This window comes from Dipodomys spectabilis, unplaced genomic scaffold (assembly GCF_019054845.1).
Source record: "Dipodomys spectabilis isolate Male_0828 unplaced genomic scaffold, ASM1905484v1 ptg000095l, whole genome shotgun sequence".
Taxonomy (NCBI): Eukaryota; Metazoa; Chordata; class Mammalia; order Rodentia; family Heteromyidae; genus Dipodomys; species Dipodomys spectabilis.
Window position 1 is genome coordinate 18726666 of NW_024870772.1, and position 23119 is coordinate 18749784.

Consider the following 23119-nt stretch of genomic DNA (forward strand, 5'->3'; position numbering starts at 1 on the left):
GAGAGAGTACACAGAAACTGACAAATATTTGCCTTCTAGAAGGGAAGTTGATAGCTGGGGATGAGCTTAAGAGGGAGATGTGCCCTTATAATAAGCATGACGTTCTAAATGCATTTTGAATTTTGTATCACAAATGTATATTGTCTATTCAGAAGTTTGGAAAACATGCTGCATGGGAGCCTTTCTGGCAGCTTCCTATCAGATGTTTTTTGATAAGAGTGATGGACTTGGCATGAAGACCACTGTGTCCAACATGGTTGTGTCGAGGGAAACCCTGATATAAGGATTGTCTGCAGTGGGAAGGAGAGAAGCAGTGGCCAAAGGGAGGAGAGACAGAAAGGAGAAAGCTGCTATCAAGTTGTTGAATTTAGAGAGGATGGCTACTACAGAATGCCTTTGACCCAGGGTAGGAAATGGGAGTAAAAGGCCTGCCGTGGGTGGGGTGAAAAAGCGACTAATGTTCTAGGTAGGGTGAATTTGGAGTTATTACAAGATCTCTCCTGGGAATATGTGACAAACTTGAAAGGTGCTTTCAACACTATTGAAAATGGTTCGAAGTACTTTTTGGTAATATTTTCATAGTTCCTTTTAATTAAGTTTGTAGCATATTCAAATATCCTTGTCATTCTTTAACTTTGATTATAGAGTAATGGAAAATTTAGTTTTAGAAATAGCTTAGTTTTGTAGGTGACCAATACAAAATAAGATAATTATTTCATTTTGAAATCATTTGAACAAAGCCATTTATGGCTACAAATCAAAGACATTGTGCTAAGGAGGCAAAGCTAATGCATTGTCCTGATTGTTGATACAGTCTGAAAATATTAAGTGAATAGTAAAAATTTTAATGTGCCATTAACCAATACCATTAATTTACAGTGGGAGTGTACATGACCGTCTACATAAATAATTCCTGAAGTCCTTGTGATTGTTGCTATTCCAATTAATACAAAACAAACAAACAAGCAAAAAAAAACCCCCAAAACCCTGTCCAACTTACATGCAGAATGTAGTTCTTCCAGGATGATAGTATGTGTGATTATGAATCTCAGAACTATTTTGTTCTCTGAGCTTGTTTGCCCTGCATCTTTGTAACTTCTTTCTGGCTACCCTTTAAAAGATCAGGCATGTACAGATGGTGTTAAGGTGCAGCTCTGCTATACCCCCAAGGTTTTTTGTTTGTTTTTGCCAGTAGTGGGGCTTGAGCTCAGAGCCTGAGTGCTGTCCTTTAGTTTTTTTCACTCAAGGCTGGCATTCCATCACTTGCGCCACAGCTCTACTTTTGGCCTTTTGCTGGTTAATTGGAGATAAGAGTCTCATGGACTTCCCTGACAGGCTGGCTACAAACCTTGATCTTCAGATCTCAGTTTCCTGAATAACTAGGATTATGGGCGTGAGCCACTGGTGCTGAGCTCCAATTAAGAAGGAAGAAAAAGTAAGTAGCACCTGTGCAATCTTTACTACCTGTGCTTCCGAAGGATGTAAGCAGATTCTATGCTATTCTTCGTTCTCCAGTATTTGGCTAGCAAGGCAGGAAGAATTGTGTTTCAAATTCTATCTGTGCCTTGTCATTGGAGAGCTTACAAACCTTTCTGAGTCTTAGGGCCTCCAAGGAAAAAAATAAGATCGATAACTTTTTAAGTTGTTCAGGTGAAATGAGATTGCAAAACTGGTTGCTTTTACTTCATATATGAAAACTCATAGTATTTGGACTTGTAAAATAGCTTTGATTACAAAAGTGAACAGTGAATTGTCTAAATTCCTCATAGCTCCTGAGTCAGTATCATTATTTCTCCTCAGAAGTGATGAATTCTTTTTTTAAATCTTTGCTCAGACCTTCACAGAGTGTGTCTCTCCTCTCTCCCTGGGCACAACATACTCTGAGCTCCCCTGCCCGCCTCTGCTCACGTGCACACACACACTGTGTTCTCTCATGCCTTCCCTGTAATTTAGGAAGAGTCCTCCACTTTGTCTTCTGGCCACCAGGCTATCTACACTGCTACCCTGTCAGTTACCTGGCCCTTGTGTCTTCCCTGCTTATATAACAGTGCTGCGGCTTTTAGTGTCATAGTCCTAGCTCTTGCCATGAAAAGGCTTTTTACATTTGCATGCCCTCCTCCCCCCTGCTTTATTTTCCCATTTTCAACCTGTGGTTGTCACACTAGTCTTCACAATACCTGGATCCTGCCTTGGTCTCTCTTCTGTGTGTTTCTATGTCCCTTAGTTTGCCATGTCTGTGGGCTCATGGGGACTGACCACCTAGTTTGCAAAGCCCTGCTTTCTCCTTCCCCTCTTTCTAGCTTCCTCCCACAGACACACACCCATGCAATTTTACCTGCCCTTTGTCTTACATTGTGTGGGTCTGAGTATGAACCCCAGTACCAGCAAATAAATAAATGAATAACATTATGCATTGTATTTATTTTATCAGTATGGTAGATTCAATAATGGAACCCTGAAAATGTTCACGTCCTAATAATCTCTGAAACCTGTGAATGCTATTTTATCTTGCAAAAGTAATTTTGTAGTTATGATCATGATCTTGCGATGAGATTGTTGTGCAGTTATCTAGGTTTAATTAAAGGGGTCCTTACCAGGGGGAGGCAAGAGGAGTCAGAGAAGATGTAGCTATGGAAACAAGAAGTTGGAGTGATACAGTGAAAGGGCTGCAAACCCAGGAAAACAAGGAAACCTCTGGAAAGTGAAGGCAAGGAAAGGGATTCTGTCCTAGAGTTTCTGGAGGGAACCAGTTTCTCATGACAGATTAAATGTAAACTTCCAGTCTCCTTCATTCCAAGAGAGTACATTGGGTATTGTGTTAAGCCATTGAGGTTGTGGTTGTTTGTGATAGCAACAGTAAGAAATTAATACAGTAAGGATAATGAAACATTAATAATAATAGAGACTATGTACTGATTTTGACTCAAATTTATTTGTACTCAAAGAAACAGTGGCTTATTATGTGATAAACAGCTATTCCACAATGAGCAGTGTTTTAATATTAAAGCTCTTCTTGGTAGGCTCACCAAGATCTTTGACATGCCCTTCCCAGGAAGGGCAGATGCTCTGCAGAGGACTGCCTTTACCTGATGGTTTCACTGTATCCTATTTTTTCACTGTCTGGTGACCCAGAGACAATAAGGAAGTACCATAACACTGACACATACCCTTAAAATCAGGATAATATTAGAAAGATATGAAATAGATTGTTTTCTTTTATAGAACATCAATTATATAATAATATTGAAATATTTTTCAAGTAGCTGACTGGAAAAAATGCTTGAATTCTGCCACTTGACTTGTCATAGAGGGAGGCATGAGAATTTATATTTTATACTCTAAGCCAGTAAACACCCAGTATTCCACCAGACATCAGTGGTTCATGCCTGTAATCTTAACTTCTCAGGACCCTAAGCTCTGAGAACCAAGGTTTGAAGCCAGCTTGGGCAGAAGAATCCATAAGATTCTTTTCTCTAATTAACCAGGAAAAAAAGCTAGAAGTAGAGACAGGAATCAAATGGTAGAGTACCAGCTGTGAATGAAAAAGCCAAGCATCACTCTATGGCAACTAGGAGTCTTCTTGTTATTATTATTTTTTAGATCTTGTAGACATTTTGGGCCACTGAGATCCTTTGGGGTCACATTTTGAGTTTGCTATAGGGGTAGGAAATGGAGGTCAGAGACGGTCCTGGTAGGTATGGTTTGCAATTTGAGCTTGGGATCAGGAGTTGAGAAGGGCCAAGGTTGGAGAAAGATACTAAGACACTGAGGTCCCTCACCTTCAGTCCCTTAAAGATCTTAAGATGGAGGCTGTCAAATGAATCAGTTTTTTTTTTTTAAACAAATTGGGACAAATCTCAAACATATACAAACACAGGATAACTAGACAGTAAACCTCCTCCCCGCATTGTCTAGCTCCTCGTATTATATAGATTTTGTCAAACATCTGAAAGTGTGAATGTTTAATGCAGAGCTGTACCTCTCACTCCTCATTTTTCAGAGGGCACCCCAAAAAATGTGGTGGTCAGATTGTAACTCTCTTCCATCTTCTTTAACACTGATTGGGTTCACAGAAACTGAAAGGGAAACATTGACCAGACTGAGTAGTTATACAGTTTGGTATTAAACAGTGGAGTGAAAAGTTTTATTCCTGTCGTACTCTTGGTTTTTTGTTAGCTCTTTCATATAAGAAGTGTATTAAAATTATGGACTATGTGAACTCATCTACTGTCTCTGTTTCTTTCCCAAAAATATCTGGTAATGAAGTCAACTCATGCTTAATTTAGAGAGAGGATAGAAGGATCAATAAGATACTTACTGCCTTATTGATGTAACTCAGGAGTCAAGTATTCCTATAGAAAAGAAAAAAAAATTCTGTGTAAAGATGTTTCCCTGTTGTCCAGATCTCTTTCTCCTCTCCAATTCACTGATTTCTAAAATAATAATTGTGTTGTATACCTATAAAATTTTCCATCAGAAATTATTTTTCTATACTTTTTTTCTTGTAGAACCCTGGTTCCAAGTAAGTAGTATTTTATATCCTTGCTACAGAATTCTCAGTTATATGTAATGAGGTGTAGAGGTAATTATTGATTGGTAGCTTGATTTTTGAAACAAATATTACGTCCAGAAACTATGTAGCTTCTGTTAGACAGATACATAGTATTGGTTCCAACTTTCTTATGTTCAAGATAAACTCCCTCCTCTTTATTTGCGTGCCTATACCAGTGTTTTGATATTCAAGATATTCTAGCCCCATGGTAGGAATGCCCCTTGAGATGAGAAAGCTGTTATTCTGCCAAAAGTTCTGACCAGTGAGAAGGATGATCAGGTAAAAAACCTAGATGTAGTCTGGCTTTCAGTTATCTCTGATTTTGTCTCTCAGTAGAGGGTGTGCATGGGGAAGACCCAGCTCAGTACCAAGTGATAACATTTCGGAATCTGTTAGCGTAGTATGCTGCACTATGCAGAATTTTTTCATGAAATTTAGCTCTACATTAGTAACAATTTCTGCATGAGTATGAATTACCACTCAGCCTAGTGCCATTACAGGTTCTATCATATCTTCAGAAGTTAGTTTGCCTCATCTTAGATATTGTAAAATTTGTGTTCTAAAGTTTTGCTAGAACAACTGTCTTTCTTCTGGAGCCCTCCAGAAGAGTTTGTAGTGTTCTCATATGTAAAATGAAATAGTATTAGCAAGTATCATAACATTTCTTAATCTAAAGCATTCGGTTACTCCACTCATTTAAATTATAATATCAGTTAACAATACCTAGAATACTTTCTGTAGTCTTGACCCCAGAATGCACTTCCTGTGACATTGTACTTCCATTCTTTAACCTAATGTAATGTGTAATTTCTTTCAAATTTGGGCAACCTTTATTAACACCTCAAAAGAATTGCTTTTTGCATAAATAATTGCCATCCTTTTGAAAATAGATGGGTTTAGGACAATGGGGTAATAAGGGGAAGTGCTGACTTAGAAATCAGGAGTTGAAAGGTTGATACAGGACTAGTGAAGTGAGATGCGTGCAGGGACCACTGTGTAACATCATTATATGAAATGTCAGCCCAAGACTGGCCTAACATGCTTGTCCTTGTATCTGTCTAATTATGATTGATTAAAAAAACACTACTATGTGTTTCCCATCAAATTGCTAAACAATAACTTTGGAGTCCATAATTTTATGACTTCTGCTATATTACATATAGTGATATAGGAAGATAGTTTTGTTTCCCCAAGAGGAATCCCATTTTTTAGAATATGAAGGTTGCTGGAAAGAGAATAAGAAGTTAGGAAGATTTGGAGTACTTGCTTGATATTGTTGAGACCAGACCCTGGTCTGGTGAGTTAGACTACTTATATTACATTTTCTGGATGATAAACAGATGTGCAACAGAATCATCTGTGTGGTTTAGCCAGAATGTGCCCACAATTGTCCTCACCTCCCACTACATCAAGACTCTTGACTTGGTAAGTCTGGTTGTGACTGGGTTGGGTAAGCTTTGATTCGGTGTACACCTGTACTCCTGGATGGTGAAGGACCCCAGCTTAGTCTGAAATATACAAGTATTATTTATTTATTTATTTAATTGTGAAAATACCATACAGAGGGGTTAAAATTACATGGGCAAGGTAATGAGTACATTTCTTATCAAGCATTGTTGACTCCTCCTTTGTTTCCCCTTCTCATCCCACTCACCCCCTCCACCCCCAGGCCAAAGATGTAGTTTGTTTTTCGACATAATATCTTGTACATCTCATTGTTGCAATGGGCCCACCTGAATCCCTATTTAAACAATTTGTTTTTTCCCTTCCCCTCCACAAATTATACCAACATCAAATACAATGAAAACAGGGGTTATACTGTGGGGGAGGGACATACAAAGCAACAAAGAACTCATCTTACAAATATGTTAGAAACAATTGCAAGAAAGAAAAAAAAACATTTGAATCCTTGGGGTTCATTTTGCCTAACATCAATTTATCTGACTGTTTCTGCTTGTCTCAGACATATACTAGTTATTGTAAATAAGGGAAACCATGGGACCTATGTTTCTTTGGGCCTACCTTACTTCACTTAATATAATTTTTTTCCAAGTCTTTCCATTTCCTAACAAATGGGGCAATGTCATTCTTTCTGATGGAGGCATAGAATTCCATTGTGTATATATACTACATTTTCTTGATCCATTCATCTACTGAGGGGCATCTGGGTTGGTTCCATATGTTAGCTATGGTAAATAATGCTGCAACAAACATAGTTGTGCTGGTAGCTTTAGTATGGTCTTGTTTGTGATAGTTTGGGTAAATGCCCAAAAGTGGAATTGCTGGGTCATAGGGGAGCTCTATGTGGAGTCTTTTGAGGAACCTCCATACTACTTTCCAAAGTGGTTGAACAAGTTTACATTCCCACCAACAATGCAGTAAGTAAACGAGTATCTTTGCTCCCTAAATAGCATGGTTACATTGCAGTTTGGCACATTTAAGTTGTCAAAGAGAGTTATTTTGCTCCTTTAAAAAAAAGCAGTGAAGAAAACAGCAACATACATAATTAAATAGTTGAGTATATATTTCATAGAGAAAGATGGAAGAAGTATTTTAAGATTAAGCAGTTAGCAAATTCAGGAATAGTAAAGCTAGTGTTAAAAAGGCACATAATTATTACCTGAGTAGTCTATGACAAAAGTCAGATTCCCTATAGTAAATATTGACAATCAAAATTATTACAGCACACGTTTTTATTTGTCCTGCTTTTTAATGAAGACTGTCTTCTTACTGCATATACGGTTTTATTTAGGCTGGATGTGGGGTTTCATGGCTATAATACCAGCTACATGGGAAGCAGATTGAGAGGATCATGGTTCAAGGCCAGTTTAAGCTAAAAGCTAGAGGACACGTTAAGAAGCCAAGATTCAAATTCTTGGAGAAACTGAGAAGTCTTCTGATTCTAAGAACTTCCTGGACTTGGTCCCTACAGGTTCATTCTTTCCTGGGGAAAGTTCTTTCCCTACCTTGTGCTAAAGTGATCCCTCAGCTTCTAGTTTTCATCACTCCTGTCCTACTTGTCATAATAAAGAGGCTGAATCAGATATTCTAAAACCAGAATTTGTTCTTCCTCGAAGTATTTTCCTAATGAAGATTTGAATGAGGAAGTGGTGCAGTGTAATGGAGTTGAGCTGAGTATCCCCAGAGCCTGTTAGTCTGAAACTGTGATAGTCAGATTATTTCCTGTGAAGTCAGGGATCGTGGTAGGCTCAGACCATGGGAGTCTACCAGTGGTAGCTGAGGGTGGAGAGAGCTGTTTTGGTAAAGGTGCAGGTTTGCTGGATCAGCCAGGCTTGTCTTCAGTGAGCCCAACATAGGCTTCATTCACCCTGAAGTGTTTTTAGCACTGCAGTCTCAAAGCCAGATGTTTTTACATCATATGACTTAGGAAGGATTTTTTTTAACACTGACTTCTTTATAACTTTATAATCAGTAGATTCTTAATTATGATTAATAACAAGATCTGTACATCAAATACGTTTATCATTTCTTTTTTCCTCCGAAAAAACTTAACTTTGGATTAGAAATGTGTTATGGTCTTGCATGGTGCTTCTTAAAACAAGTTTTTGTTAAAAAAGAGAAATTACAAATGTCTAAGTTATATTTAGCTTCATTAGCAGATAAGGTATACACATGACTAGGTTACAGTTTGCCAGAGTCATTTAGAATTGAAGTAATCATAATAGTTCCAAAAACTCCAAGAAGAAAAAAAGTATCCAGGAAATGGAAACAAGAGGTATTTTATTTATTGTTTTTATTTTTGTTTTTGCTTCTTTTGGTCTTGTTTGTTCATTTGTCTGTCTTTGAGAGGGTAAGGGGGGGGGACACAGAAATGGAGGGACAAAGGGTGAACAAGTGCAGCAGTGATAATCACTAGACACTATGTTGAAAATGAACTATCCAATGTATAGGTGGGGATGGAAGGAAAAACCTGGGAGAGAGTGAAGGAAGAAATGACACTGTTCAAAAAGAAATACACTCTTTATCTGACTTATATAAATGTAATCCCTCTGTATAATAACAATAAATTAAAAAAATAGAAGCTATTCTCTACTCTTTTTTTCTCTACATTTTATGAATTCATGAAGGCTTTTAAAGATTTTCAATGTAAAGACATTAAAGATAGTTTTTCACTTCTTTGGGTTTTAAAGTCATCGTGTAGTACTTAGAATTCCATAGGGTCTGAAATAAAGACTGATGTTTTGGTCTGAATAACACCTACCTTATGATAAGATAACAAAGGAGAGGGAGTCCTTATATTTACACATATACTATAGCAAAATATAAAGAAACAAATGCTAGAGGTGATACTTATTCAGAAAACATCTGTGAAGTAGTGAAACTCAGACTTCTGGAATGTTACTCGAGTCCTCAGGGCCAGGAGTATATTATGATTTAATGGTGCTTCTCTGCTGCATTTGATGAGCTGTCCTAGGAAAACATTGTGAAGCAATAAAGCATCCATTTGGCTCCAAAGTAATGAGAGAGGCATTGCTCTTTGCATTAACTATTCAGGAAGAGGAGTGACCAACAGCTAATAAGTTTTATCCAAAGAAGGTCATTTAAAGCAGAAGAAAATGCACAAATGAGGTTGTCTTCGATTTCACATGCAATTAACAAAGACCCAGAGTGAGTGGTTGGTGCCCTTGTGCCATGTGACTTTGGCTGGCTGGCTGTATTTAAATGCCCAATGCCTGTCAGATGTAATAAAAGCCTCTGGGTCTCAAGAAGGATGGTGTAGTAGGACCTAAACCAGTGACCTGAGTAGAAGTCATGGCTGGTGAGTGTCAGAGATGGGTTCTTTTTTTTTAATTTAATTTTATTTTATTTGAGAACATACTGTACAGAGGGGTTACAATTACATGGGCAGGATAATGCATACATTTCTTACCAAGCATTACAGCCTCCTCCTTTGTTTACCCTTCACCTCCTGGGTTCATTTTTTATACTGTTGAGATTTATTTTCTGCCATCACTAGAAGAGAGTCAGGCTCACTAGTTTCCTCTTTAAGGGAAGCATTCCTTTTTCTTTTTTTAAGGTCATTTTTCATCCCTTGTGTAATGTGGAACACTTGGATTTATTGTTTGAGCAACAGACTTAAACCTGAGGAAATTTTATATTTCATATTTTACATTTCCATATAAATCCATCTCTAGTATACTGTTTGGGGATACTTTCTGGATAGAAATGTAGCATTTTATTCTTGTTCTCCGGGTACAGAAATGGTCCTTTCTTTGCAGTAAATGTGTACGATTTAGTAACTTTGAGATTGCATCCAGAATTCTGTATTCATTCACATAAAAGGTTTTCTTTCAAGTCAGTTCAAACTCTTACTTTGAAGCATGTTTAACAGCTTGAATCTTCCATTCCTCAAGATCTAAGGTTTATTAGTGCAATTATTTGATGTGGCTAGTGACAAGACAAGAAAGATGAAAGTTGCTATTATTTCTTCCTGCAAGTCAATGAAAAAGTAAAACAATCTCCACATAATAAACTCCTTCATATCCATCATATTCAAATAGGCAGTGGAATGGTGTATAAATTCAACAATTAGAATTTACTTGATAAGCTACAGTGAATCAACTACACAACCACTTAATATTGCATTCTTTTAGATTTTAGCTAAGAAATATTTTCCATATTGAAAATTCTATAATAGATAGAAGCTAACTATGAATCACTTGATAATGTATGTTGTCAAGATATGCTTTATGAAATAAGGCAGTGTGTCTGGGATCATAGAATTAAAGGGCTAGAAAGCCTGCTAATTAAGTAGCAACAGGATGAAAGACAAGACAAATCTAGGAATCTTTTTTAAATTTCTTTTGAGCACACTATATCAAACACAGAAAACAAAACTCATCTATGTTACAAGATTCTTATTTTCCTTAAAAATAAAAGACACGTGGAAGTGTCTCATAAGATGTTGGGTTTTGCAAAAATCTCTCATATTGGTTAACAATTACTAGATCCAATTATCCTTTTAGATAATCACTCCATTCAGAAGGCTGATGTTGTGTGCTGAGAACAGAAAGGAGATGGAAGATTGGATCAGCTCTCTGAAGTCTGTACAAACTCGTGAACCTTACGAGGTAATAGAGCATCCTTCGGTCACCTCAGATTCTTACATCATGAGTATTAACCAAAGAATTAGAACAGTACTGTGGTATATAGTCAAATAATTAGGTGTAGACTCAGATTTTGATTTTTTTTTTGAATTAGAATTTTGTTTTTGTTGTTGGCTCTGGGCCCTGAACTCTGGGCCTGGGCGCTGTCCCTCAGCTCTTCAGCTCAAGGCTAGTGCTCTACCACTTGAGCCACAACTTTTTCTGCTCATGTGCTGCTGAGGAATCAAACCCAGGGCCTCATGCATGCAGGGCAGGCACTCTACCACTGAGCCACTTTCCCAGCCCAAAAAACGTGTTTTGATATCTAAATTAATGGGTTGAGATTTTGGGGATTGCTGTAGTCTATGTAGTCATAGTTTACCTGTGATCTGCTATTCCTCTATTTGGCAATTCTGTCCTAACGTCTTCCTTTCTAGGTGGCCCAGTTTAATGTGGAACATTTCTCAGGGATGCATAACTGGTACGCCTGCTCTCATGCCCGCCCCACCTTCTGTAACGTGTGCAGAGAGAGTCTTTCTGGAGTCACCTCCCATGGCCTATCCTGTGAAGGTACTGTGTACCAGCTTAACAGCAACTCTACTCTAGACTGTACAACAGATATTTCTCCCATTGGGAGGGAAACGGACATACTCACCACAAGAAGGCACTTGGGGGGATGGGTGTGGATGTGAGGGGAAGCAGTGGCTGGAGCCTCTCGGATGGAACATAGTGTATTTTTTCATAGCTTAACATTGAGCTCTGCATGCTGAGGACTAAGGTAGGAAATACTGTTTCTCTGAGAAAGATAAAAATCATCTGAAAGGAAGCATCAATTGAAATATAGTATTTTATTACTTAGGAACTAGCAACTACAGAACTTGACAGCATCCTAGTATTCTTGATTCCAATTGATTGTGGAAAGCAAAACTTTTTTTTTTGGTCAGGACAGTGTATATATTCTTCTGAAAATTCTGATTTTTATTTAGATTGCATGGCTTGAAACTCTGTTTTGTTTCATTTATGTTTACTTTCAGTGTCTTATAACTGATTGATCGATGATCAGTTGTTGTGCTGGTGATGTATCCAGGGACTTCATGGGTTGCTGGGCAAATGAAGAGATTTAGCATTGAGCTGCACCTTCACCCTCAAAGTTCTCTTTTTAAAATTAAAATTTGAGTTTTTATCAAATGAAAACCTACTTAGGAGTAGTGATTCCCCACAGCAAATACATTAATAATTACCATGAGAAAACTTGTAACTTCTAGAGGCTAGGGATGCAGGTCAGTGGCAGACAGTTTGTATATTATGCAGATAGATCTGGTTTCAACCCTCAGCCCTGCAAAACAAAGTTAAGAAAAGATATCCTTTCTTTTGATATATTTTATGTCATACTTCAGCAATGAATTATGAAAAGCATTGTGTACTGTTGTTTGGACTACATGAAATACCAATAGCAGTGTTTTTCTTGTGTAAAAATATCTTAAAGCTGGGTACTTGTGGCTCAGATCCGTAATCCTAGCTACTCAGAAGGTTGAGGTCTGAAAATCGCAGTTCAAAGCCAACCCAAGCATAAAACTGTGAGACTCTTATCTCCAATAAACTACTCAGAAAAAGCTGGAAACAACATGATGACTCAAGTGGTAGAGAACCAGCCTTGAGCAAAAAAAGCTCAGGGACAGTGCCCAGACCCTGGGTTTAAGCCCCAGGACCTGTACAAAAACAAACAAACAAAAAACAAAATGAAAAAAGAAAATTATAATGTAACTAATCACAGTGAAATAATAAGGTAGTACTAGGATCATTTTAATTGTTTTTGAGTGATAAAATCTATGATAATCTTTGTTTGGGCCATTTACTATGACACAGGATAGCAATGAGGACTAGAGTTCTGTGGTTACACCTTCTGCACCCTGCCACTCCTCCGCCCTCCCCCCCCCAAGCAGGGGACAGAAGACTACGCATTTAGACATAATTTCCTTGTCTATCAGGTGGGGATATTAGCCATTTATAGCTTATAAAGTCCTGTGAAAATCAACTGAGAGAATACATACAATAAAATTAACAATTAGTCACCAGGGTTATAGAAGTTTGTAATGGTGTTCTATGAGAAATTTTTCAGGTAGGTAACTCAAGATGGGTCATGGTCCCAGATACATAAAAATTCATTGAAGATGAAAAATTTGGTGAAGTTGGTAAACTTTCTGTTTTTATATGTAAAAAATAATTGTAAACAAAGATGTAATTAGCCTTTTCTGTTTTTACAATTCAAAAGGGCCCATATGAATCCAAATTAACTCCTCCCTTATATGATCTGTCCTGTGTTATTTGTGAAGATCTTTTAACTATTATCTCAAAAATGCTATTTAAGCAAAAGAAAGTAAGTGCCTCCTTCTGAGGCACTAAGTATATTTAGTTAGTAATTAAATCAATAATGGGATGACTGAATATTTTTCCAAGCATTTTAAAAGAAAAAGAAAATTTTCATTGGTTGGGAAAAATAAAACACTTTTTTAAAAACCTTGAAATAAACTTATATCCTCTGTAAAGACTATTCTAGCCAGGTGCTGGTGGCTCATGCCTGTAATACTAGCTACTCAGGAGGCTGAGATCTGAGGGATCGCGTTTCAAAGCCAGCCTGGGCAGAAAAGTCTATGAGACTCTTATCTCCAGTAAACCATTAGAAAACTGGAAGTGGCACTGTTGCTCAAGCAGTAGAATGCTTGCCTTGAGCTGAAGAGTGTCAGGATAGTGCCCAAGCCTAGAGTTCAAGCCCCACAACCGACAAAAAAAACAAACAAACAAAACCCCAAAAACTATGTTCTTAACTTTGGTTAAAAGTCTTCATTATTGGACTTAAAGGTTTTCTTCATGATATTGTATTTTAGTATTCATTTTCTCAACTGGCAAAAACTTAAATCCATAATGTCTTGCCTATTAGTATTTTTAGAACTGTAGCAAAGGTTCAAAAAAAATTCAGTCTTTTTTTTTTTTTTTTTGGGTCCGGTCGTGGGGCCTGAACTCTGGGCCTGGGCGCTGTCCCTCAGCTCTTCAGCTCAAGGCTAGCACTCTACCACTTGAGCCACAGCGCCACTTCCGGTTTTTTTCTTATGTGGTGCTGAGGAATCGAACCCAGGGCCTCGAGCATGCAAGGCAAGTGCTCTACCACTGAGCCACCTTCCCAGCCCAAAATTCAGTCTTTATAAATGTTAAAAATGATGTCTTTTAGCCAGGCAATGTTAGCTTACACCAGCCCTCAGAAGGCCGAGATCTGAGGATTGCAGTTCAAAGCCAACTTGAGAAGGAAAGTCTGTGAGACTTTTATCTCCAATTAACCACCAAAAAAGCTGAGGTGGAGCTGTTACTGAAATGGTAGAGCACTAGACTTGAGCAAAAATACTCAAGGACAGTCACAGGGCTGGGACAAAAAACTGAGTGATTGCTGATTTTAAAAGTAGTTGACTTGTTCTTTCTTTCTTCCTTTTTTTTTTTTAGTGTGTAAATTCAAGGCTCACAAAAGGTGTGCAGTCAGGGCAACAAATAACTGCAAATGGACCACACTAGCTTCCATTGGGAAGGACATCATAGAAGACGAAGATGGAGTAAGCTGCTATCTCTGGCCCTTTCCCAGTGTTGCCTCTCTTATGCCCCACTGTTGTAGAAAATAATGATGGCAGTTAAGTGGAGTGTTGACCATTAGGGTTAAGTACATTTTTTGTTGTTGTTGATTTTGAGCTTTAATTGTTAATTCATAGTTTCCCTAGCTTCCTTCAGCTCTTGATTTTGAGGGAGATCTAATTTGAATGGGCCTTAAGAATTGCTACTTGACTGGGCTGCTTTAGATGCCTAGCTGACAAACTGTAGTCTTTTCTAAGGATCAGCTGGCATGTTCACACTTCAGATTCTAGGACGACCTTTCAACAGAGGAGGTCCTCAACACTTTCAGACTGTCTCCATTGTACCTTGCATATGAATCTCTGATGAACCTCAGTGATCACTGTTTCATAAAACCCTTTGTATAACCTTTTTCCTCAACTGAATCCCAAAGGGCAGACTTTTGTCTTGCTTATCTTTGTAACTCTACAGGGCTCAAGCCTGACAGATGCTTAGTAAATGGGGGGAGGAGGGGAGAAATGAATGAACACCGTGTATGACATATTACATTAGAAGTCATTCCATATCTTTTCTAGAGTGAGACGGTGTCCTTTCCCAGACTTCACCCTGCCTGCATTTTCTTCTTGCCCCACAGGTTGCTATGCCTCACCAATGGCTCGAGGGCAACCTGCCCGTGAGTGCCAAGTGTGTGGTCTGTGACAAAACATGTGGCAGTGTTCTCCGTCTACAAGATTGGAAATGCCTTTGGTGTAAAACAATGGTGAGATCTGGAAGTATTTCATCTGTTTTATTAGCTTGTTTCTCATGGGGTTCAGAGGCAAGCAAGGAAGTTACAGCAGAGTAGAGCCTGGTAGTTTTGCATGATTCTCCCACTATGACTTTGTGATGGTCAGTATTTTAAGTCTATTCCGCTGCTGTCTGTCCCTGTTCATTTTTCCAAAGGCCCTGTTTGTAATAGTTGCTCGTGTTTTTATCCTTTCTCTGTGTCATAATCCCCTTTCCACAGTTTTCTTTTTTCCATATTGCTTTTCATTCACAATGATCTGCTGTTTCAGGGCCTCTTTTACCACCTGGTGCCCACAAGGTGCATCCCTACCTGACACGGATCTCCCCATCTTCGCTGACATACAAAATGTAATTTTACTGCAGCCTGTGTATATTCTGTGTATATTCAAATTCAGTAGGCATTGATGTATTTTAAATTACAGAAGTTTATATAATAGAAATAGATATTTAAGATTTGGGTTTATAGTCCAGGTGGTAGAATACCTGCCTAGAAAGTAAAAGGCCCAGCCAAGCACTGGTGGCTCATTCCTATAATCCTAGCTACTCAGGAGGCTGAGATCTGAGGATCAAGGTTCCGAGTCAGCCTAGGCAGGAAAAGTCTTCGGGACTGTTATCTCCAATTAGCCACTCAAAACACTGGAAGTGGTGCACTCTGGCTCAAAGTGAAAGAGCACTAAAGATAAGCAAAAAAGCTCAAAGACAGCACCCAGGCCCTAAGTGCAAGCCCAACGTTGGACAAAAAAAAAGTGGAAAGCCCTAAGTTCAGACCCCAATACCACAAAAACAAAAACAAAAACCTTCTTTTGCAAGGCAAGTACACATACTGTGCCTCAGCGGGAGTGAATGGTCCTGATAGTGGCAGACTTCATCAGGAACATCACACTAAGGAGGTCGTGCAGACAGGTAGTGTTGGTTGAAAAGCTCATAGGATTAGCAGGTCACAGCTGTTTGTGTTACTCTTAGCAGTAGCTGATGCTGTCTGACCATTATAGTGGTGGCTTTGCACGGGAGCAGATTTTTGTTTGGTATTGTTTTGAGTCTTGTGGCTTTTTAAATTTGAAGTCACCCCAAATTTAAGAATATAGGAAGACGACTGTTTTGCATAAATGTAGAAAAGATAAGTGGTGGGAGAAATGAATAGATTTCCTAATCAGTGAGATTTTTCCTTAAGCTCCACAAGAAAAGAGATTCTATAGACTTTTAAAGTCAGACCTGATAAAGTAATTTATGATGCCTCTCAGTTCAAATATAATGTCCTCATACTTTCACCATTCTTTATCAGTTGTTTGTTTTATTAGCTATATGTTTCTTTTTTATTTCTCCTTAATTTATATTTATCCTGTGTAGGCACTCTTAAGTACACCCCACTCCCTAAAGCCCTTTTATGTCATTCTTTATTGTAATGGAATGCTGCCCATAAACAGGTTCTTAAAAACTATTATTCTACCCAAGATTTCTTTTTGGGGTCCAAGTATAGTATATCTTGCTACTTTTTTTTTTAATTGATCTATTACTCTTAGAACTTCAGGTATTTATTTCTAGCTTTTTGAAAGAAAAATTTTTTAAAAAGCTGTAAGTTGTTTTTACCTTCAATATATTTTCTCACTCAACATTATTATAAATATCTTTGTTTTCCCCTATGATTCTTATGCAATTTTAAAAATCCTTTTTAGAGCTAACTGAGCATTCTAATTTTTCTAAGGCACATTTTGGTTTGTAATTAATACAAATCATAATAGGAAAATATTCTCCAAACAGGCTATCAAGTGAATATAAATTACTATAAATTTCACCTATTCTCCCAAAGTTTTACTCATTAGAGGCTTAATTAATGTGTCAGTTTTCTCAAAGGTCTTATGAAATAAGACCATATTAAAAAATGCTTTATAAAATGTCAGCTTTTACTCGTTAAAACATTGGAAAGACTCTTCTAAATGAATCCACAAAGTATTCTAACTAGTCTAGCTCTTACTAATTCTGCATGATTTTCCATAGTTATCACTTAAGTGACCTTGAAACACCCTGTTTCTGCAGAGTTAGCTTTTTAAAAATTTTTTTGGTCAGTCGTGGGGCTTGAGCTGTGGGCTTGGGCGCTATCCCTCAGCTCTTCAGCTCAAGGCGAGTGTTCTACCACTTGAGGCACAGCACCACTTCTGGTTTTCTGAGTGGTTTATTGGAGATAAGAGTCTTGTGGACTTTCCTGCCCAGACTGGCTTTGAACCGAGATCCTCAGATCTCAGCCTTGAGTAGCTAGGATTACAGGCGTGAGCCACCAGTGCCTGGCCAGAGTTAGCAGGCCTATGCTGTTTGTCATGTTCCTTTGCCTTATAGTGCAGTGGTCTAGCTCAGAAAATATGTGTGTGCCACCATACTTAAATTCCATAAAAGCAATGTGAATGGAAAGCTGTAAGATCAATGTAGAAAGAGCGACACATTGGAAATTTTATTTTCATTAAATTCTAACAATTTTTATAAGGTAAGTACCTTCAATTTATTTTAACATTGGTTAAAATCTCTTTCATTCTTTCTCTTTTTCATTTTGCCTCTGCCTATCTCTCCCCACCTCCTTTCCCCTTTTCTCTTCTTTCTTCCTCTGCATCTTGTCTTCTTGCCCTCTCTTCTTGCTTTCACCAGGTATGCATTGTGTCTGAGACAATCAGAGAAATATGCTGTATGAACCAAAATCAAATTCCCATCTGCAAAATCCATAGTCTGCTCTTTGGACGTTTAAATAGAGTGTTATTAAAGTGGTTTATGAATGACTAACCATTTTGTGATGCTGTTGATTCTAAATGACTAGTTCTATAGATATAATTTATGGCATAGCCAGACATTGATTATTTTTATGACTCTTGAAGGTTTATTTGTTTGTTATTAGGTACACACTGCCTGCAAAGATTTATATCCTCCTGTCTGCCCACTTGGCCAATGCAAAGTATCTATCATACCTCCAATTGCACTAAATAGCACTGATTCTGATGGTATGTAGCAGTAGTGTAAGTATGTGTATTTCTGACATATTTAATATTGAAGTGTACATTTGATTTCCTAGAATAAATAGAACCGTGATAGGTTATTTTGGTTGGTTTTTATATAATAATTTCATTTAAGATGCTGAGTAGTACATTTAATTTTTAAAATAACATTTTTAATGAAAGTTGTAACATAGCTACTAACATATTTGTGTATGTATAAGTCTTTTAGATTTTACATTTCAGTCAATAAATGAAACAAATATTAGTTTTTTAAAAACTGCAAGGAGCAGTTATAACATTATAAAGTACCAAATACGGATATATGTATTCTTTGAATTCACAGATTGTAGTTTATCTTTTAATTATCATTAAGGCAGACTGTATATCTCAAGTTATCTGTAATTAGTACTTTTACTGTCTTTGATATGAATTTTCATTGTAGAGATTATTTTAATGTTAATAGCAAGCCTACTTCCATTTAGGGGCTAAATTATAACTGAATGTTCCAGGAATAAAAAAAAAGCTTTTATTTTTGTGACTTCTTTTCTCTGTGTGTTAATCATTTAAGAGAGGAAGCTGTACACACTGACCTTTTGTTGTGTTCTTTCGCAGGTTTCTGTAGAGCAACGTTTTCATTCTGTGTTAGTCCTCTGTTGGTTTTTGTCAATTCTAAGAGTGGAGATAACCAGGGAGTAAAGTTCCTTCGTCGTTTTAAACAGTTGTTAAATCCGGCTCAGGTGTTTGATTTAATGAATGGAGGTCCTTACTTAGGGTAATTCCATTATTGCTAACTAATATTTGAATCATATGTAGCACCTGGAATAAAATGTAACTGCCATCTCCTTTTCCTTTTCCCTTTTCTTTTCCCTTTCCCTTTGCCTTTTCTTCCCATCTTTCCTTTCCTTTCTTTTGTTAAATTGTTTTTATAATGTTGTGGTTGGGATCCAGGGCCTCACACATGTGTTTGGCTTTGTAGCTTATGAAATTCTAGATCCTCTAGATCTAGCATTGACCTTTCCTCTCCTCTCTGCCTGAAGCTCTGCTTGCCAATATTTATTTATTTATGTATGTATGTATTTATTTATTTTGCCGGTCCTGGGGCTTGTACACAGGGCCTAGGCTCTGCCCCTGAGCCTCTCTGTGCTCAAGGCCAGTACTCTACCACATGAGCCACAGCGCCACTTCTGGCTTTTTCTGAGTAGGTTTTTGGAAATAGGAATCTCTCATGTAACTGTAGCCCTTCTTCTGTACAGTATCTTTACAATAAAATTAAAAGAAACACACACACACACACAGGAATCCCACAGACTTTTCTGCTCAGGCTGACTTTGAACCATGACCCTCAGCTCTCAGCCTTCTGAGTAGCTAGGATTACAGGCGTGAGTCTGTAAAAGCATATTACAATTGGCAAGCAGAGCTGGGTGATGGGCTCACACCTGTAATCCTAGCTACTCAGGAGTCTAAAATCTGAAGATTGGGTTCAAAGCCATCGCAGGCAGGAAAGTCGGTGAGACTCTTATCTCTAATAAACCACTAGAAAACGGAAGTGGCACTGTGGCTCTAGCAGTAGAGCGCTTGCCTTGAGCTGAAGAGCACAGGGACAGCGCCCAAACCCAGAGTTCAAGCTCTATGACCAACCCAAAACAAAAAACAAAACAAAAACTTCCTTATTTTAATTCTAAATTTCTTACTGAATTTTCCAAATTCTAAACTTTGCTTAGAAAATGTTACAGAATATATGTTCTTCCACACAATGCTAATAATTTGCTTAGCTTCAGGAAAGATCAACTTGCATAGATGTAAAATACAAAACAGCATGAGAAAATTACTTTTCCAGAAGGCTAACATTAATTTATATATACTTCACCTAAGCAGTAATTTCACCCCAGTATGGCTACTATCGTGGGTTATTAGGACAGTTTCTAAATCAGACCCTGATCACATAAATGACAAAGAAAATCTTTTATGAGCTGTATTTTTTAGCTTTCTAGTATGTCATACAACTTCAGATCTGAAAAGAAAGACCATTCAAATAGCATTTTGAAAAGATATATGCCTTGAGAACTTCATATACCTTTTGTATATACCTATGCTTTTTCTGAATAAATGATACATAAGCCTTCCCAGTGAGGGGCCGTTCATTTTATAAGACTCTTAGACTATCTCTGGTTGAAATTTTTTTGAGATGCTTCCTTGAGATGCAGTATATTTTTCACATTTTCCACAATACATTCAAGATGTAGAATATGTCAGAAATTGAGATGAAGAGCCAAGTAAGTAAGCACTAGTGATTCACACCTGTAATCCTAGCTACTCAGAAGGCTGAGGTCTGAGGATTGTGGTTCAAAGCCAGCCGGAGAAGGAAAGTTTGTAAGACTCTTATCTCCAATTAGCCAACAGCAAAGCTGTGGCTCAAGTGGTACAGTGCTTCCCTTGAGAGCAAAAGCTAAGGAAAAGAGCCCAAATCCTAAGTTCAAGCTCCAGGATCCACATAAGAAAGAAAGAAAAGGCAGGGAGAGAGAAACGAAGGAAAGAAAAGAGGAGGAAAAAAAAAAAAGAAATTGAGACTGACTTAAGTACAACAGTTGCCTTAGACTAGGAGGAGAGGAGGATAGATAGGCTAAGACTATCCTAAAAGCTATACATTGACAGGAGTCAGTAGTGCCTTTAAAACCGCCTCGGACCTGCCAGGGCCGAAAGGTCTCTTGAGACTCTTATCTCCAATAAACTCTCTGTAAAAGCCAAAGTGGCGCTATGGCTCAAGTAATACAGTGCTAGCAGCACCCAGGCCCTAAGGTCAAGTCCCAAGTTCGGCAAAAAAAGAAAAATTAAAAACTTCCTTGGTCACTTTACATCCCACCCTAAATTTCCCCTGGTCTGTAACTCTTGAGGCAATGGAATGTCCTTCTAATGAAAGGAAAGCCGTCACGTTGCCTCTCATACCACTTTCTTTACCTTTAGTTTTCTTCCCTAATTCTGCCTTGGTTTTAGTTTTCTCATTTCTTTCTCCCCTTTCCTTCTAAGTTTATCTCTGTGTCCACTTATAACTTCGCTTTCCTTCTTATGAGTTGAACTCATATTGTACTCATTTTTATAGTGGAATACGTATATATAAAAGTTCTCATATTTTATCTGAACATGGAATCCCAAAAAAGGAATACAGAATGATGAAGATTGAGAAAAGTGCTTTTTAAAATATATTTATATTAAAATGAAATTTTTTTACTTTCAGTTTAAGATTATTTCAGAAATTTGACAATTTCCGGATTCTGGTTTGCGGAGGAGATGGAAGTGTAGGCTGGGTTCTGTCAGAAATTGACAAGCTCAACCTACATAAACAGGCAAGTAGGAATCTTTTTGTTTTGCTAGTTGACAGGAATGTATACTAACGTACTTGCTGGAGTGTAGAATGTAGAGCCGCCTTGTCTCTCAGCTAATGTAACAGTCTCAACGTTGTGCTCTGTTGTAGTGTCAGCTCGGGGTGTTGCCATTGGGTACTGGCAATGACCTTGCTCGAGTCCTTGGCTGGGGAGGTTCTTATGATGATGACACTCAACTTCCTCAGATTCTAGAGAAGCTGGAACGAGCCAGTACCAAAATGTTGGACAGGTAAAAGGGATCTCTCTTTTAAAGTCATGTTATTAGTTTCATGAAGACAGATACTTCCTTATTTGGTCCACTATTTGAGTCCTGAGCTGAAGACAGGGAGTAGATACTTTTGAAAATATTGTAAAAAACAACAAAAAAACCCCTGAAAATCAATTCCGATGACCACATTACTTTAAAGATAGAAGACTGTGTTGATGCTAATTATTTTTAATCACTGTTTAAGTAAGAAAACCAAAACAATTCATTTTGGGGGACTTTCACTGAATATAAGAAGTAGACCACTATCTTTGTGAAAAATGAATAGATAAAAGAGATATATAAACTTTAGATTTGTTAGATCATCTCTTCTTAATTATATTAAGAATGAATTGAGCCAAAGAACAGTTAGATATTTTTAAAGGAAACAAGAATCCTTTCACAGGGACAAAGAATTAAAAGGAGAGCTTTAAATGAAGGAACTCATATTTATGCTGGCCTGCATCACATACCTTTCTTAAAAGTTTTACAGCACTGAGGATTGAACCCAGGTTGCACTTAGTTAAACAACTATTTTCCCACATGAGCTATGCCCTCTGTCTTCTATTTGGTTTTTGAGATGGAAGTCTAACTAACTTTGCCTGGCTGTACTTGAACCTTGGATTCTGCTCTTCTGCTTCCAAGTAACTGGGATGATACAGTGTACTATGCCTAGCTGATTTTATCTCTTATCTGCCCAGTTAGAAAACAAATCAAAATATGTAGGCTGATTATTGTGAGGAAGGGGTTCAGAGCTGGAGTTTTAAGGAACAACAGGACTCAGTAGTAATTACCTCCCCTCCCCCATGCAGAGGAGACAAATGTCAAAATATCATTATAGCCTTAAGCTAGCATGAATCAAAACGACTTTGATAGGATTAACCATCTGCTAAACTCTTCCCGAAAATAACAAAATTTCATCTGGGAGGCACTAATTTAAAATGTAATTACTCTAAGATGAGCTATAATCTAATTAATTGTAACCTTATCTGTCACAAGGAAATGTTGTAATGCTTGATTCCTTTTGCTAACAGAATATTTTTTTAAAGCTGGCCAGTAGAAAATTTGTCGATATCCAGAATTGCATAAAAGCACCACTCACTAGTTTGACTGTCTAATGGTTTATAGTCTAGGGTTGGAGCTGGATCCAGTGTCCAATCTTTACAAAATACAAAAAGGTAGCCATGTGAGGTGCTAGCTAATGTAATGATTATTGCACCATGTTAACATCAGGCTACAGACCTTAAATATATGCATTTTTCATCAAGTTTTATCTTAAGGAAGCTGAGGGGAAAAAAGATTGGCAAGAAACAAAATCATCATTGTTTACAAAAGAGCTAGGAGGTAATTTCCCAGACAGCTGTCCAATTTTTTGCTTACCAAAAAAGCAAAATATTTTAAATGCTTTCTTTGTTAAATTTAAAGACCACTCCAGCTGCATCCTAGGAAATGGTGCTAGATGT

At 37.7% G+C, this 23119-nt stretch overlaps 1 protein-coding gene across 3 annotated transcripts in view; it reads left to right on the forward strand.

Annotated features, from left to right (window-relative positions):
- The window catches only part of Dgkh (diacylglycerol kinase eta), a 156581-nt gene that overhangs the window by 87440 nt on the left and 46022 nt on the right, over positions 1-23119 (forward strand). For 2 of the 3 annotated variants that reach the window (XM_042685727.1, XM_042685728.1), the window contains exons 5-12: positions 10540-10644; positions 11097-11229; positions 14152-14258; positions 14906-15031; positions 17936-18038; positions 18645-18804; positions 21265-21373; positions 21502-21641. In XM_042685727.1, coding sequence (XP_042541661.1) covers positions 10540-10644; positions 11097-11229; positions 14152-14258; positions 14906-15031; positions 17936-18038; positions 18645-18804; positions 21265-21373; positions 21502-21641 — 983 coding nt within the window. Of the gene's footprint in view, positions 1-10539; positions 10645-11096; positions 11230-14151; positions 14259-14905; positions 15032-17935; positions 18039-18644; positions 18805-21264; positions 21374-21501; positions 21642-23119 lie in introns of those variants that run through there. The other variant, XM_042685729.1, reaches the window with a different exon arrangement.